A 17,769-nucleotide genomic window follows, 5' to 3' on the forward strand; every position below is an offset into this window, starting at 1 on the left:
GATGAAAATCTCACCAGACATAAGCTTGTCAGCAGCAACCAATCTCCTCATCATGAGGTCCGTCTCCTCCTGCAGCTCCTGTCGTCTCAACATTGCCGTCTCGTATCTACTGTTCAGGCCATCCAACGTAGCTTGAAGTTTCTCTATCTCTTTGTTCAGAGAAGCCAAATAATTAACTGCCTCTGTGTATTCTTTTTCTAGCTCCTCAACTTTATCTTTCTTCGGTTTTACTTCTTTGTATACGGCGCAGTAGCCCAGAACAGCAGTCACAAACTTCAAGAGACCGTATCTGAAATACATTTTTATATATTTTATACATACAAGAGTCCTGTTTTCGGCTAATCCACATTGTCCATTAAAAACAGGCACTAATAAAACATAAGAATCCATCTCTTTATTAGGATGATTTTTATAGAAATATTGTAACGGTTATATTCGTTTATTTTTAGAATTTGATCTTACCCAGCTGTACTAATCTGTTGCATTGTATCTAGCTTCTTACTCTTCTTCATGTGCGCTTTAACAACCTTCACCTGTTGTTGTGTGATCAAATCACAATTCATCTCTTGCAAGTTCCGTAGGAAATTCGGATCAGCCATCATTCCCTTGGCACCTTTCCAATTGATTTCTTTGACGCCTCGAAGAATCGCAACGCATTCACATACCACCTGAAATACATTTTTGACGATCTTGGCACTTTTTACATTTGTAATAATAATATCTTTAAATCTGGGACTTCTTCCTAAAGGAACCCCCCACTTGTGCGCAATCTACATTACCTGTACAGCTTCTGGTGGTGTAGCAAAAGACCTGATCTCTGTAATGTCATTCTTGTCCAAATCAGACAGTGCCAACCGTGCCGCTTCCAAAGCTGGCAGTGCCGCTGACAACGCTTCCTCAGCCTCCGATTTCTCGTCAGCTATCACTTTGCTCTGTTCAGTTATTTCAGCACTCTTCGCTTCTGCCACTTGTTGTTTGTTTACGGCCTTTTCGGTTGCTGTATTTTTTTTTAGGCAAATAAAGATTGGGATTAGGTCAAATATTCTTTTAAATTTTGGAACCGATATCAAAATAAGACAAACCTGTAGAGATTTCATTCAAAAGCAGTTCGCATTCACTTGTTTGCTCAGCAACAATAACTTTTTGCTCCTCCAGCTTTGCATTCAAGTCCTCTAGTTGTATGTTAGCTTCCTCAATTTTTGCAAGACCACCAATAAGCCGATCGCACTAAGTAGGTAAACAAACATTACTATCAGCTGTCTAATGTTTACTAATAAGAAATATGATTTGATAACACAAGCTGCTAAAATACATTGATAAATTTCAGCAGCATCTTTAGCTATTTTTTTTAATTTTAGTTAAAAATTTCTGAACTTTTACGAGCCTTATATTATACGGAACAATAAAGCTCTTTAAAGGTTAAAATCTTTCAACCATACCATTTTCATATTTAAGTGAATGAAATTTGGTTCTATTTCATTACCTGGGCCACAATATGCGCGTCCCTCTCGTACAACAGCGCGAGGTAGTTCGTCAGATAGTCCATGTAGTGTTTGGGCGTGACGTAGTTGTGTCTGCGCGCCCGCACGATGTACGCTGTGGCGTACTGCGCCGCGCCGGCGTGCACGTACACCACGTGCTCAACTATGACGCTGAGGAACTCTGGGGGGATCTTCTGCACCTGTTGCATCATCATCAAATATTACCAGCACTATCATTAACCTACATAAATGTCCAGAGATTTATCAAATCATTTTTTTTTTCTTTTATAAATCATTAATAACATCAATGTCATTAATCTTGTTGCCAATATTACCAGCCCCATCATTAACCTACGTAAATGTCCAGAGATTTATCAAATCAATTCGATTTTTTTTTCTTTTACAAATCATTAATAACATCAATGTCATTAATTACGTCGCTATCCTCAACACCATCATTTTCCGTAAACATAAGAGATAAATATTACATAAGTCTCGGGACTTCATGCATACACGATTATTTTCTCCTTATCAGATTAGCAGTTTCGATTATTATCAGTACATTTTCTTTATTTTATGAACAGCATACCTAAACATAAAACAGCAAGATACAAAGTATAGACTTTATCTTTTAAGCTTACCATGTTGTCGGTTTTTATAGGAAATTTTGCATCTGCTTTATTTAACTTCACCATCATCGCCAGCATCCACTACAACAGTATCACTTACATCAGTGAGAAAGACGTTGGCAACAGCGAGCAGCGCCTGCTTCGGCCATGGGAACTGCCAGTCGATGGTCGTGTTGTTCACTAGCCCTGGGAAACTTCGACATCTGGGAAAAATTACGACTTATAGTACTTCTAGAGCTGGACTCTTTAATGGTTGTAATTTGTGAGTGGATGGCAGACATAACGAAGTTGTTCTTAATGGTTAATAATTAGTTCTTTTGGTAGCTGTTCATGTTATTTATTATTAGCTGCATCAAAATCGGTGCTTTCATTAGGCAGCCACGTTGCCACGTATATAATATACTTTGTATATGTACTACAGGCTACAGCATGCGTCAAACTCATAACGTTATCTTTTTGATAGAGGTTGAAAAGAGCTAGAGTGCCAGGTAGCCGGTAGATAACAAAATAATTCAAATCACAAATGATCACCTATTCCGTAACGCCTCCCCGCTGGGCGACATAGACAGTACAACGTGGAGGTTGTTGGCGCACTTCTGACAGAAGTAGTTCCACACGCCGTCCCTGAGTAGAAACACAATTGTATATTTATTTATATTTTTTCTTTACAACTTGATCAGATGATCCAATATTCTTATTACAACTTTTGAGTGTCATATCCATAAAAGTATGGATCATATCTATATTATCCCATACTATACTAATATTATAAATAAGAAAGTGTATCTGTCTCTCCGTCTGTCTGTCTGTCTGTTACCTATTCACTGCCAAAACCTGAACCGATTTTGCTGAAATTTGGCATGGAGATACTTTGAGTCCCGGGGAAGGACATTTTATCCCGGAGTAATGAACGGTTCCCGCGCGATAAATGGATTTTGACGCAACGGAGTTGCGGGCGTCATCTAGTATAATATAAAAGACGCCGGAGACTGAAGAGTAAGAGTCATAATATGCTTCTCGGATGGAAGAATACACAGAATCCTGGCATTTACGATGTTTTCTCGAGCGGGTAGACCTCTTATAGGGAGTCCCACATACCCCCGCCTCTTCCCCCGCGGGGGTGGGGGATACGCAAAGTATTTCCCCTCCTAAACAAAAAAAAAGGTGCGCTAGTGCAGTAAGCAGAACCTTATAAGCTTCTCTAGTGTTGCGTAATAATAAATAATAATAACTCCCACACCGGTTTCGGTGACGTTGGCCGGTTTCATTGAAACCAGGCCAGCTACGCAGGAGTAATTTTATAGTGCCCAAGTGTGTGCGCACTACACAAGAGCACTCTCTATTCCTTTACTCTCATAACCCAGTGGGACGGAAGACCGACAAGACTGGCGAGAGATCAGGCGCAGGACCGACTTTTTACATGCCCATCGGACGCATGGATTACTTGTCAGACAATCAGGTGATCAGCCTGCACTGTCCTAACCAAACTTTGAAATAACATGTTTCCAACGCGGGAATCGAACCCACGACCTCCGCGTCAAGAGCTGCGCTCTGTACCACTAGACCACGGAAGCGTCAAAGTGGTGTTGCGTACCTACTACTAGTTGCTAGTGGTCAATTTCCATGGACAGCTGCACCTATCTAATGGCTTTTTATAACAATTGCATTTTTACCAGGAACCCAAGTAACAGTTTCTAAATAATAAATAAGTATTATCTTTATATTATAATATACGAACTCCTATATTTTTTTTAGAAAAAAAAAAAACAAATGGTTATCGTTACTTGGTGACCCCATAGCTGGTCTTCTCACTCTCAACTCGCACGGTGTTGATGATGGCGTCCTTCTCGTCGTCGGTGAACAATGCCGGCACCATGCCGATCACAAGGATATTGTTGATGTACTCGAGAAAACCTTCTTCCACAATCTGTAATTTTTTTTATTTTTTTATTATGAAATAAGGGGGCAAACGAGCAAACGGATCACCTGATGAAAAGCAACTTCCGTCGCCCATGGACACTCGCAGCATCAGGAGAGCTGCAAGTACGTTGCCGGCATTTTAAGAGGGAATAGGGTAATAGGGGAGGGTAGGAAAGGGAAGGGAAGGGAATAGTTGAGGGTAGGGAAGGGAATAGGGTAATAGGGGAGGGTAGGGAAGGGAAGGGAAGGGAATAGTTGAGGGTAGGGAAGGGAATAGGGTAGGGGTTAGGGGATTGGGCCTCCGGTAAACTCACTCACTCAGCGAAACACAGCGCAAGCGCTGTTTCACGCCGGTTTTCTGTGAGAACGTGGTATTTATCCGGTCGAGCCGGCCCATTCGTGCCGAAGCATGGCTCTCCCACGTATAAAATATTTTTTGTATCTATAAGTATGACTTTGTAAACTATGTATCAATACTAGTAGTAAATAGTAAATTGGCTCGTCTTGTCGGTGGCACTGCCGTGCCCCCAGATACAGATGAAAATACATCTAGCAGGAAACTAGAAAAGTATGTTTTGAGTGATGGCAGTGATACACACCTAGGTACCTAACCAAAATAAATTAAATAAGTAATTCAATTCAACTGTCGCCAACGTCCATACCACGTTGAATACACCGGTTCTCGTCCGATCACCGAAGTTAAGCAACGTCGGGCGCGGTTAGTACTTGGATGGGTGACCGCCTGGGAATACCGTGTGATGTTGGCCTTTTGTTGTTTGCAAAATTGTTATTAAAAAATTTATCAATATTTATTATATTTTAATGAGTACCAAAAAAAGCCGATACAAATAAGAAAATTTATAATTTTGGTAGTAGCAGAGCGTCCGAACTCCGAGTACGCTGTACGGCCTACGGGCTATGACGTGTTCTCAAAGCATTTTCAAATCAATTCAAATACAAACCAATGAAATAAAACGATATGCAATCGGTGCAGATTGAAAACAGCGACGATTGGATTTATTGTTTTAGCCGAGGCTTCATCGAATTCCATTTGTTCGTGGGGGCACAATCGTCTATTTTTAGTGGCAATATGACGATTGACGACACAGCCGAGATTAGACTACATTCGCGTTAAGTCTGCAGTTAGTCATCAATACAAATGTACTAGGTAGTACTAGTTGATTCATAGGCAGTTGGCAGACCTACGTAAGTTGGTGGCGTTATGTCAAACCCATAAAGTTAATATACCTAGCGGAATAGAGAAACAAAGGCCTGAGCAGGAGAGATGTCACCATCAGTACACTGCGTGGTAAAAAGAGACGTGTGATACATGACAGCAGTCAGCAGCACTCTTTTTTTGACGTCCAGTCGGCACGTGCCGCACGTTGACAATTTAATCTCATAGAAATCATGTTCAATCATGCTTGCGTATGTGTATACGTAGTAACGTACAGTCGTAGTGTCATCCCTTTTTTCTTAGATTGGTTTGAAAGGGATGACACTACGATGTTGCCACTTTTTAATTTCATGACTTTTTTGACAGACTGTACACATATTTTTCACACAGATTAAAACCAATTTTGGTTTCGTTTGACAGCTCGAGATTGTTGCTCTATTCCGCTAGGTATATTAACTTTATGGGTCAAACCCAGTCGATGCCCGATAGATCACGAATCACGATTCACGATTTACTTATATTGAATTGACACAATATCACACAACTCAACCAAATGACGTAGGTCTGTCAACTGCACAAATTATGAATAAATTTTTTCGATAGTACTATTGAATCAATCATCATTGACCAAAGTTTGTGGTTTCGTAAAAGCTTGCCGCCTTAGGCATTATTTTCTAGAACTTTTACAATTGTGCGAATAAACTATTGAGGTTGTAAGTACTCAAAATTGGTATATTTCCGGGCGAATTCAGTTGAAAATCTAAGGAATTGTCTTTGTGGGTGTAGCGGTCAGCTTGGCGTTCGATCCCCTTCCCCCATCACAAAATCGTCGACCGCAAAATGACAGTTCCGTGTAAACCCATACGTAGGTAGGAATTCCAATCAACAATTCTTCGAGACTTATATTTTTAATGTAACAATGTTCGCATTTATTGAAATAGGTATCTAATACTTGAACCAAGGTCCCAAAAGTAATCGCGATATTTAAACAAAAGTTCCAAATAAGCAATTTGTCATTAGGTAGTGGTACTCATTAAATACGAATTGCTAATAGGGCCTTTCCACACGACGTATTTTTTGTGCACTGACGACGCGCGTTTTTGTTGCGCTCGTCTTCTGCGCGTTTTTATCGCGTTATTTCAGATATAAAGTCAGCTTCCTTATGTGTTTGGTGAGCGTTCAACCATAACAAAGCGTAAAAAAAATCGTGTGGAAGGGCCTTAAGATCGCCGTTGTCAAATAAATGCAGCGGCACACCTTCAATTTCAAGACCAGTGAATTTTGCGAAGGTATTTCAGCTAAGGATCCTGATTCCTTACTTTGACCAAATCTGACCCTAGCCTATGCGATGGCTTACTACTTACTAGTTACGACAGTGGTGGCCTGCCGCCTGACCCATTGCGAGGCCACGGACGGCAGGTCTTTGCGAGGTCCTGGTCAGCAGGCCGTGTATCCACCGGGCACCGCCGAGGACCGCGACACCGGGACCTCACCACCAAAAATTTAAATAAAATGCCACTTTATGACCTTTTGCTTGATGCGAGGCCCCTGAAAGAGCAAGGCACCGGGCGATTGCCCCGTTCGCCTCTAACACTGCTTACGCCTTACAGCAAACACCTGTACATTCAGTAGTTCAAAAGCCCCACCTGGGCAGCGCTGAAGAGGAAGACGGTGGGTTTGCCGTCCACGCCGAGCTGGTGGTAGAGCCGCTTCAGGTCCTCCCTGAATGTCGTCTCCGTGTAGTTCCGCGTTATTACGATCTCGAATACTTCGCAGCCTGAGGACGAGAGGGATATAATTATAGCTATGATTGAGGTATCAAAGGTTTTCGATGTCAGTCCTGGTTACAGGAGTTGTAGGAATGTTTAGAGGGCTAATGTTCGTAAAAAATCACATTATATAATAAGGTTGAAGAAAGGAGAAAAAGTACAGTCCACCCTTTCTATTACTAGAAGGAGCTACACAGCCAAGCGAGAGAGAATAGGCGAAAATAAAATACGTAATTAGCGCGAAGCGGGCAAGGAGCAAATCAGCGATAGTCATGCGTCCTGCCGCCTGCGTAAAAGCATCGATCAGACTACTGTGCATAGATAATACAGATATATATTATGCTACTGTGCGAGCGCACGCGGCACGGCCGGTGGGGCGAGGGCCGCGTCGCCCGGCCGAACCGGTTCCGCGCGCGCGCCACGGAATGTTACAGCTAGTACGTGCGAATTTCTGTACACTGCAACATACATTGCGAGTAATTGCCGACTTGCCTAATTTGTTCGCTGCCCGTAATTCTTTATTTAACTTAGAATTCTGCTTTACAATTCTTATTCCAGTTTATGTAAGTAGTTATTTAATTTATGATACTAGTTGTAAATAATTTATAATTTTGTTGTAACTAAGTTTAGGTTTAATAGTAGTTTAGGCATAATACAAAGTTAAATTATAATATAAGAAAAGATAAATGACTAGATGTTATCAGTCGTTAAATTAATATAGTACAGTTGTATAAATGTTAAAACTAATTTTGTAAATAAAATTTGATAAAGTTTGTAAAAACCTATTTCTAAAACTTATTTAAGTAAATGTAAATTTAGGAACTATTAATTTGGACAAAATAAAATAAATTTTGCTACGTTAATACAACAAGTGACTGAGGTCACTACAAGGTAATACTTTTTAATTTTCGGAGCTGAAAACATTAGAAAATTCTTATAGGTAAGATCGGTGCATGATTTTCATTGTACTAATACCGGCTGATAGGAAAATACAGTTGTTGTCGAGAGCCCGTTGAGTGCCAAATGCCGATAAAAGAGTAAAAGGAGAAAAGGACAGGGACTTCTACAAGTATCATTGTCAAGCTGTAACTACCGTCGTCCGTCCCTTCTTGCCCATTTTATGCTGGCTTCTCACGGCGCGTAATATAGCCGCACTGCGCCAGCTCAAATCACGCGCCGTAAAGGGGGCGGTTCGAAATGGCACGGGCTGGCTCGAGCAAGCAAGCTGATCCGATTGTAGTCGGTAACTTCACGCGGCTCGGCGCGGCTCACGCGCCATGATAACGGGTAACGCGGACTCGCCTGTTCGCTCGTACAAATCGGCTCGGCACGGCGCAGCTCGTGATATTACATGCCGTAAGAAGCCAGCATTAAGTAATAACTAATAACACTAACCGGCAGCGAAAGCAGCCAGCCTGCAGATGGACTTCTTGCCGGAACCCCCTACACCGACTATCATGAAGTTGCCGCGGTCCATGCGCAGCACGCGGTGCATGCGGGTCACGTGTTCCAAACAGTCCTCGAATAGTACCACTGACAGCTTGCCTTTGCGTTCGCGGTATTCGTCGAGTATCTGACGAGAAAGTAATAGCAAGTAAAACTTATTCACTTACTATATTTTAGTTTGGTGTAACTGTTGTATTAAGCTATTTATTAGTCAGAAAAGATCTCAAATTTACGAGTGTATATATTTTGAAACTTGCTGACCTCTTGGAAGAGGAAGTAAATGGCTTCATAGTCCAAAAGGTCTTCATAGTAGCGTATTTCTTCTTCCTCTAGGGCGTTCCGGTAGTCACCGAACAGCAAAGGGTCTCGAAGGACGTATTCTTCCAACTGTAATCAAACATTATCACTGCATTGGCATCCAAGCCTTACTTAGGGGATGCTAGATTTGATTTGAAGTTTGAACACATTGCTACAGTGCCGGTTTTAATTCTATAAGCGCCCTGGGCGAGATTTTTCGGCGCCCCCGGTGCTTAAAAAAGGAGCGCCTGCCTCTTTTCTCTGCTTTCGACGCCCTGGACGGTCGCCCCACCCTAACGTCGCTACTGCATTGCTACAAACAGTAATTCTAAATACTATATCTAGTAGTACTGTAATTAGCTATACCATGAGTTTAAAGCTATAGTATTTATCGATATCGGTACCGACTACGTGAATTTTTAGTATGGCAAATTTTACAGTGCCTCTAGCGGTTACGTGCGGAACTAAAATCGCCATACTAACCCCGCGTTCCAGATGACGTTAGAAACGCTCACGCTCAAGACCGTAGTTTTTCCCGTTCCACTAGCTTGTGAGCGTCAGTGATACAAACCCAAGTGGAACGGATTATGGATCGTTTTGAGCGTTTTGAGAAAAGTTTAAAAAAAGAACTATATTTTTTTTATACATAGGTACATTGAACCGAACTTGGATATTACGATCCTTTTTTTCAAGTCGTAAATAAAAGTAATTTTATTGTTTATAGTTACATTTATTTTAATAAAATATGTAGGTACATAATATTATATTTGTTTCGTTTTTAGTATTACATTTTTTTACTTAAGTAATCATATTTTAATATAGTTAAGCTTTTATTATATTTGAGTTTTCACATTGAATCATATTTTAATAACAAAACCACATATTTTGAATATTGACTATTGTCACAATATACATATAAACGTTAGGTAACAATACCGCTTAATGCTTAGTCAAGTACGAGTAAGTCAACAGGTATAAGAGAGATGAGATGTTATTTAATTTATTTAATTAAAATATTATTTGTAATGAAATAATATAAAGTTTTTTTGTCTCTACTCTCTCCTGAAAACTTTCCAAACATGGCTTTCGCGATATAGTTACGTTAAAATTAAAAAAAAACTAGAACGCCCACTTTGACCCATCTTCGTCAAGGGTCGTTTTGAGCGAAAATGATGACGTCATGAGTGACGTCATAGCCGCTATCAAAATGACCCCGGTCGCCAAAGGGAACGGCAGAAGGGGACGTTTTGAGCGTTTTGGTCAAAATTAACGTCATCTGGAACGCAGCCTAAATATTATTTACGTAGTCGGTATCGAGTATCGATAAATACTATAGCTCTAAACTCATGGTAGAGGTACTGGCCCAGTGGCCTGAAGCTCGTTACTGTATCAGTGAGTGCACTTACCGATAACTGCTTCTCTTCTTCAACTAGTTCCTCCTCTTCAATAACTGGTTCTGATTCTTCAGCTCCGTAGCTTGCAGGCATTTTTGACTTAGATTCTATTCCGAATTCTGATGTAAAGTCAAAAGTGTGTTAAAAGTTTTAAATTATAACACGATATTCTTATGCAATTTTAAAACTAGGTAGCACAAATTAACGCTATGTAAGATTTGACTTGCATGGCTTTAAGTCATATTAAAGTTCTGATTGGTCGAAACTCTAAATCCCCGTCGATATCCCGTTTAAGAGAATACTTACTATTTGAGCGTTTCTCAAAAAATTTGTACCATTTTTTAGAAAATATGATAAAATAAAAATGTTTAAATATTACCGATTTTTTATTTTAAGATATGTGTAAATGTCTACCAAATTTGGAATAGGGGTTGTTTTCAGATATAAAATGTTAATAAATAGCAAAATCTATTAAAACAAACCCGAGGTGCAGAAAATTTCCTATTTTGTTACCTTTACTAGATTACGTAAATTCAATGTTGAATTGTGTTATTAGAAATTTTATTTGATTAAATGGGTTAATAAAACAAAATTTAATTTGCCTTTAAAATATCTGTCCTTTTTTAACAGTAAAATCTTAAAATATAGGCGGTAATGTTTCCTTTACGTTACTATTCGGCCACAACTCTTTCTCATCTTTACAATATTGAGTCTATTTTATCTTGTATAATTTTTTTATACATATATAATGCAAAAACGAAGTATTTATTTTTGTCTTCATCACAAAAACATAATAATATCCTAATAAAACATTTAAAAAATCAAAGAAATATGCGCCCGCTTTTATGGGACAGTAACCAAAATATAATTCTGGTAACAAAATAGGATTTCTTAAACCTAGTCTACACAGTAGTACAAATAAAAATCTGTTATATTTAAGAGTATCATTTCTCTGTTTCTTTACGATCCTTTGGTTATAAAATCAGTATCTGAAACAAAATATTGTTTGTCTAATCTTATTACATAATAATAAAAATTATCTGTTACTTAAAATTATATGCCAAAACAAGATGAGCAAATAATAGAATCTTTAAAAGCTTGGCTACGACTCATGTAATTTTCATAATTATCATATACGTGAACGAAAAATTTTTGTAACCCTTTTTACGAAAAATGGGGAAACGTAGGTGCATGAAATTTTGCACAGTATATAGTTTATATGGTGAAGGAGTGCATCGAACTAATATTATTTTGAAATTATGCCTTTATCATACATTTTTTTAACAAATAAAACATTAGACACACTACAACACAGACACATGAGAAATGACAGATTTTTGAGTGACAAGCCTATACATACGTGGGAGAGCCATGCTTCGGAACGAATGGGCCGGCTCGACCGGAGAAATACCACGTTCTCACAGAAAACCGGCGTGAAACAGCGCTTGCGCTGTGTTTCGCTGAGTGAGTGAGTTTACCGGAGGCCCAATTCCCTTCCGTATCCTCCCCTTTTCCCTTCCCTTCCCATCCCTACCCTCCCCTATTACCCTATTCCCTCTTAAAAGGCCGGCAACGCACCTGCAGCTCTTCTGATGCTGCGAGTGTCCATGGGCGACGGAAGTTGCTTTCCATCAGGTGACCCGTTTGCTCGTTTGCCCTCTTATTACATAAAAAAAAACGAATTATACTCTTTTATTTATGGTTGAAGTCTGTTGACAACAAGTTGACAAATTGAAAATGGATTAAAGTTTTTTTTATTGAATCTAAGATACTATTAGACAATGCTTACTCGGCCAGTCTAAGATCAGCTAAGTCCCAGAGATAAGAGTTGAAAAAAAATTATAAAGTCAATATTTTTTACAAAATATAGGTAGTAGTCCTAATGTCGTTGAAACTAAGGTCGAATTTCGACCATTGGGCAATCTCTAGTTTATAATAAAAATCACATAGTCAACACTCTGCCTTACAATTTCCTATTTTGTTACCTTCTTTTCCTTATATACGTTACCACTCAAAAGTAACAAAAAAGGAAGTAACGAATAAAGTTAAATAAACTTTTCAACTTGTATACGCGTACAACTAAAACTTTTACTCGTTTATAATTTGACTTACGAAATCCAAATTGGGAGCTTTAATGGATCTTAAGCCGAAATAATAATAATATTAGAGCTTACCTGCGTTTCTTGGGTAACAAAGACTGGAAATTTTTTGGACCACTACGCTAATAGACAACCTTCTGTTCGCGCACGTGGAACGTAAAAGAAATATTAAAACGAAAATAAGATGGATATTGAGCTTAACAATTTTGCCACTATACTAAAACATATTTATACCAAAATAGACTCCAAAATTTTAAAAAATATGTTCACAAAAAAGGAATTTCAAAGAGGAAATTTTTCCGCGATACAATAAAAACATTATTTATTAAATAAATTTGGTTTAATACGACCAAATATTCTTTTTAAATGATTTACGGTCTTGCAGCCCTAAATAAATACATAAGTTGTTTCAAAAATTTCCGCAAGGCCTTACAAATACAATCAATTGTTTGGGAAGGTATGAAATTGGGACACGTCACTTTTCATACGACTAGATTAGACCGATTTTCAAAATATTTTTATAGTTAATAATTTATTAATATAATTCTAATTTGTAAATGTTTTTTTACTGAATTTATTTAACTTGCTACGTATAAAATGTTACAATTCTAATTTGTGTTTTTACTGAATTTATTTAACTTACTACATATACTTACAATTTAATAGAAACGGGTAATGGTCTATTTTATTTATAGAAAAACATATTTTAAAATGTGGGACAAAGATTTAGATAGAAAGTACACTTTTTTTGAGAAATGCTAATTTAATATTTTGCTGTTTGATAGGAATAACGCATCTAGTCCACCGACGCATTCGCATGCGGCAGCGAAAACTGTCAGTAGTATGCATATCTATAATATAAACCTTAATCTGTGGTACGAGACAAAGCGTATGCGAAATTCTGCCATAATACTGACAGTTTGCTGACAGTTTTCGCTGCCGCATGCGAATGCGTCGGTGGACTAGAGGCGTAAGACTAAAACAAAGAATAAAATAAATAATATAGCAGTTATAGCTCCTGCCAAAATTATTCTTCGTTGTGGAAAATTTAAGTGCCTGAGAGACGTACGAACTTAAAGTATAAAAATGTTAGCATAATTTTTAGCATTAATTACAGTAAATTTTAACAGTAGTTAAGCAAATTTTGTATCAGTCGTGTTGGCAACACTGCCTGACGGCTCGCGGTTCGCGGCTCGCGACTCGCAGTGCTACGAGTAAAATTCCAAGACGGCGAACTTAAGCGGCAATCTTTAAGTACGCGAACTTTATGTGACACACAGGCGAGTTAGATCGTCGAGCCATAAGTCCGCGTACTTACTCGCGTGTCTGTCACCCCCTTTAGACTTCTTCTTCAAGTAACCTACCATCTTCCTCCTCCTCCGGAAGTATCTCCTCAGGGACCACGATCTCCTCCAGAACGACTGGCTCATCTTCAGGGAAGTACTTAACCACATGCTCCTGGATGTAACCCCGCATCAACTCATTGTCCTGGAGGTACGAAGAATTTAGGGTTTCACACACAAAGGGTAAGTAAGCGGGAACCCCTTCGGAAGAAGGAACAAGAGGTCCCACAGTAAGGGCCGCAAAAAAAAAGGTAAGTAATTACCGGACATTAGATACTGAGTGACTGACTTTGCTTTCTGTTAGACTGAATTTTATTTATCGTGATAAATATGGTTGTTACTATGGATGCTTCCTTACGTCGGAGAGGTTTATTCGGCACGAATAGGCCGACCAGATTGTTGAATCTCACAAAACACCACCGCGACGTAAAGTTATATTTGTGTTGCTTGCTTTACTTGTGTCGGCGCCATCTATGAGTGCGCCTGCGCAACTACAAGACGCGAACTCCGCGACTGCAGCGCCAGCGGAGGTACCGCACAACATCGACTCGACGCAACGTGAACATCGCGCGGGAGCGCTCTTATAGTATATCTTAAAGTATAATAGGATTAAACATATTTTTAGATGAAAATAAATTATTACGTGTAGGTGGTAGACTCACGAATTGTAACAATTACAGTTACAATAAAAAACATCCTTACTTACTCGACGGTAAGCATAATTTTACTCGTCTTTTATTTACATTCGAACACTTAAAACTCTTTCACGCAGGACCCCAATTACTTTTATATACTATCAGAGAAGATTGGTGGCCATTGAATGGTAGAAATTTGGCACGACAAACTGTACGTAAATGTGTACTTTGCACACGCTTTAAGGGTAAAACACTTACACCTATCATGGGTAACCTGCCCCAGGAACGAGTAGAAACTGGGTTTCCGTTTTTAAAGTGTGGGGTGGATTATGGTGGCCCATTTTTAATTTTAAATCGCCGTGGGCGAGGTGCACGGTTAGAGAAATGTTATATTTGTTTGTTTGTATGTTTTATTACTCGCGCTGTGCATTTAGAGTTAGTCACTAGTCTTACCACAGAAGGATACTTACTTGCTCTCAAAAGATTCATCTCTCGCCGGGGCAAACCCTTAGAAATTCATTCTGATAACGCAACAAATTTTGTGGGGGCCATGAAAGAATTTAAAAGGTTTTTTGATTCACATTCCTCAACTATATTAGATCATGCGCACGACAACAATATTAAATTTAAATTTATACCACCTCGCTCACCACATTTTGGAGGTCTATGGGAAGCAGGGGTCAAATCGTGTAAATTTCATTTAAAACGGGTCGTAGGTAATGCACACCTAACTTACGAGGAATTCAGCACGGTATTGATACAGATTGAGGCCGTCCTGAATTCCCGTCCAATTTCTCCTATGTCCGCAGATGCAGATGACCTTTTACCTCTTACCCCAGCTCACTTCCTCATAGGCAGACCTATGACCTCACCAGCATCTGCCGACCTGACGTCGGTGCCTGTTCATCGCCTGCCTCGCTTCGACCGACTGGAGCAGCTGCGGCAGCACTTCTGGGAGCGGTGGTCCAAGGAATATGTCTCGGAGCTGCAGACGCGCACAAAATGGAAAAAGGCCAGCCCGGACACACTAACCAAGGATACCCTAGTCCTTATCAAGGAAGACAATCAACCGCCGTTGAGATGGCGGCTGGGCAGAGTTGAAGACGTCTACAAGGGCAAAGACAACGTCGTGCGAGTGGCAAAAATTCGCACGGCCAACGGCTTGATAAATCGAGCATTTTCAAAAATTTGTCCCCTTGTTTCAGAAGCCTAGTACACACAAAATTAGGCTGATTTCATTTTGGAAGTCCTGCAGCTGCAGCAGCCTGCGTACTTCCAAGGGAGGCGGTATGTCGGCGCCATCTATGAGTGCGCCTGCGCAACTACAAGACGCGAACTCCGCGACTGCAGCGCCAGCGGAGGTACCGCACAACATCGACTCGACGCAACGTGAACATCGCGCGGGAGCGCCCCGCGCATACACCGCGACAACTTCGTGGCACCGCCCCCGCACACCTTTCACAACTAAAATAATTTTTCAATATACGCCGATTCATCGCCTGGACAAGTCGTTTCATTCCATCTCCAAAAGTAGTCAAAATTCTGCAAATCATTACCAACTTGCGTCTTGCACCAAAAACCGAGAGTTTAAGCATACTGGTTGATTGAAACTCACACTCTGTAATACACTATTTTATTACTACGGAAGAACACTTTTGCACAATTATTGAAAATCGAATCACAACTTTTACAATAAAATTAACCTCAAAAAAACACAGGTGTTGTGAAAAACTGACATTAACATTTTCAATAGTTTAACTGTTGTAAATTGTAATGCATGTAAAAACTAACGTTAACACATACTTTGATTTAAATAAACAAATTAAACAATTTCTTCGTCTCTATTATTTAAAAATTACATTATTTCTCGAAAGTTCTCAATTTATCGTTTTTTTTTTATGAAATAAGGGGGCAAAAGAGCAAACGGGTCACCTGGTGGAAAGCAACTTCCGTCGCCCATGGACACTCGCAGCATCATAAGAGCTGTAAGTGCGTTGCCGGCAGAGGGGAGGGTAGGGAAGGGAAGAGGAGGGTTGGGAAGGGAATAGGGTAGGGGATTGGGCCTCCGGTATACTCACTCACTTGGCGAAACACAGCGCAAGCGCTGTTTCACGCCGGTTTTCTGTGAGAACGTGGTATTTCTCCGGTCGAGCCGGCCCATTCGTGCCGAAGTATGGCTCTCCCACGTATAAAACGTTTACTTTACAATAGAAAATAGACTACTCAACGTATTATTATACGTATGAGCACTCAGTAGGTACACACCACGATACATCACTCATGCTGTAGAGTGTAGACACAGCATCAATCATAGAAAGCTATTACAATTATTGCATCACGAAGCCATTTCTACGAGCCAATAGAATTTTCTACATGCAATTTTTAACGTACCCACATTTATTTTTTTATTTTCAAACTAAACTATAAGCACGGACGTAAAAAGAAACCTGTATACGAAAAGATATAAGATACTTAAGTCCCGTAACCCGTTTCATCAAACAATCAAGTAATGTTAAATAAATAATGGCTTGTTAAATCAGTTAACGGCCTGTTAGAGCTATCGAGAGTTCTACCATGCGCTAACGTCAAATCAAATCACCTAACATGGTGTTAAATTTATTCCTGGTCTAGAGGTCCATTCAATATTTTCATTCCTACTAGGTCTCAATGACGCTCGGGTGACTACACCAATAGCACCTTCCCTCCCCTACTACTGAAGGAAATCTAAGACAACAATTTTATCTATGGACGCTTCACATCACGTCAGTCTGACCCTGTGCTAAGTACCTGAAGGACTTGTGTTACGGGTACCAGACAACGGAAATATATTTAATACTGTTATACTCTACATATATTTAAGATTTTTATTATATGATACACATATTTAATACACACCCATGACCCAGGAACTTTGAAAACTTTTTGTTCCGTCGGCAGGATTCGAACCCGCGACCCCCGGCTTGAGCTACCGACAGCCCACCCACTGAGCCACAGAGGTCGTCAAACAACAATTAAGTATATCCACTTTTGTAAATTAAGAAATTAATAGGGGTGTAGACTATTTTTAGGAAATATATTTATTTTACAGATGTACCATCAAGGAAGTTGATTCCTATGCAGTTCTGACAGACCAACGTTATTTGGTCGAATACTTATGTCAATTCAATGTTAATTGTGATCTGTCGGCTGGGTTTGACGTAGCGCAAATAAACTACTTATGTCCCCGATTTGCATAGGAATCAACTTCTCTGATAGTACATAAGTATTTTGTTACACTTAAAAATATGTATAAAAAATAAATACACTCTTATTTCAATTTAAAAAATCACTTATTAAATATAAAAAATATTATAAAGTTATTAAGTAAAATATGTCCATTTTCGGTAATTCTATAATACAAACTCTCAAAAAAACAATAATTTGTATTAGATTTCGTTTACTGTCTACACCCCTATTATTGTATTCCTGCCTAATTACTGGTCAATAGTATGCTAAATACTTACATGACACTAATAAAAGACAATAAAATTAATTATTTGATTATTTAAAAATAATTTAAAATTTTCCCCGGTTTGGGGA

General features: G+C 39.3%; 1 protein-coding gene and 1 non-coding gene across 2 annotated transcripts in view; one reads left to right on the forward strand and one right to left on the reverse strand.

The window, feature by feature from the left end:
• The window catches only part of LOC121737428 (dynein axonemal heavy chain 10), a 125,132-nt gene that overhangs the window by 30,418 nt on the left and 76,945 nt on the right, over positions 1–17,769 (reverse strand). The window contains exons 59-71 of the mRNA XM_042129106.1: positions 13,577–13,700; positions 10,126–10,232; positions 8,684–8,809; positions 8,372–8,549; positions 6,854–6,984; positions 3,895–4,037; positions 2,642–2,734; positions 2,211–2,313; positions 1,484–1,681; positions 1,083–1,227; positions 780–997; positions 463–668; positions 15–289 (exon numbers count right to left, since the gene is read on the reverse strand). Coding sequence (XP_041985040.1) covers positions 15–289; positions 463–668; positions 780–997; positions 1,083–1,227; positions 1,484–1,681; positions 2,211–2,313; positions 2,642–2,734; positions 3,895–4,037; positions 6,854–6,984; positions 8,372–8,549; positions 8,684–8,809; positions 10,126–10,232; positions 13,577–13,700 — 2,047 coding nt within the window. The remainder of the gene's footprint in view (positions 1–14; positions 290–462; positions 669–779; positions 998–1,082; positions 1,228–1,483; positions 1,682–2,210; positions 2,314–2,641; positions 2,735–3,894; positions 4,038–6,853; positions 6,985–8,371; positions 8,550–8,683; positions 8,810–10,125; positions 10,233–13,576; positions 13,701–17,769) is intronic.
• Positions 4,679–4,797, forward strand: LOC121737498. Its single transcript, XR_006037145.1, has one exon. It is a non-coding gene; the product is annotated as a 5S ribosomal RNA (ribosomal RNA).

Source organism: Aricia agestis, chromosome 20 (assembly GCF_905147365.1).
Source record: "Aricia agestis chromosome 20, ilAriAges1.1, whole genome shotgun sequence".
NCBI lineage: Eukaryota > Metazoa > Arthropoda > Insecta > Lepidoptera > Lycaenidae > Aricia > Aricia agestis.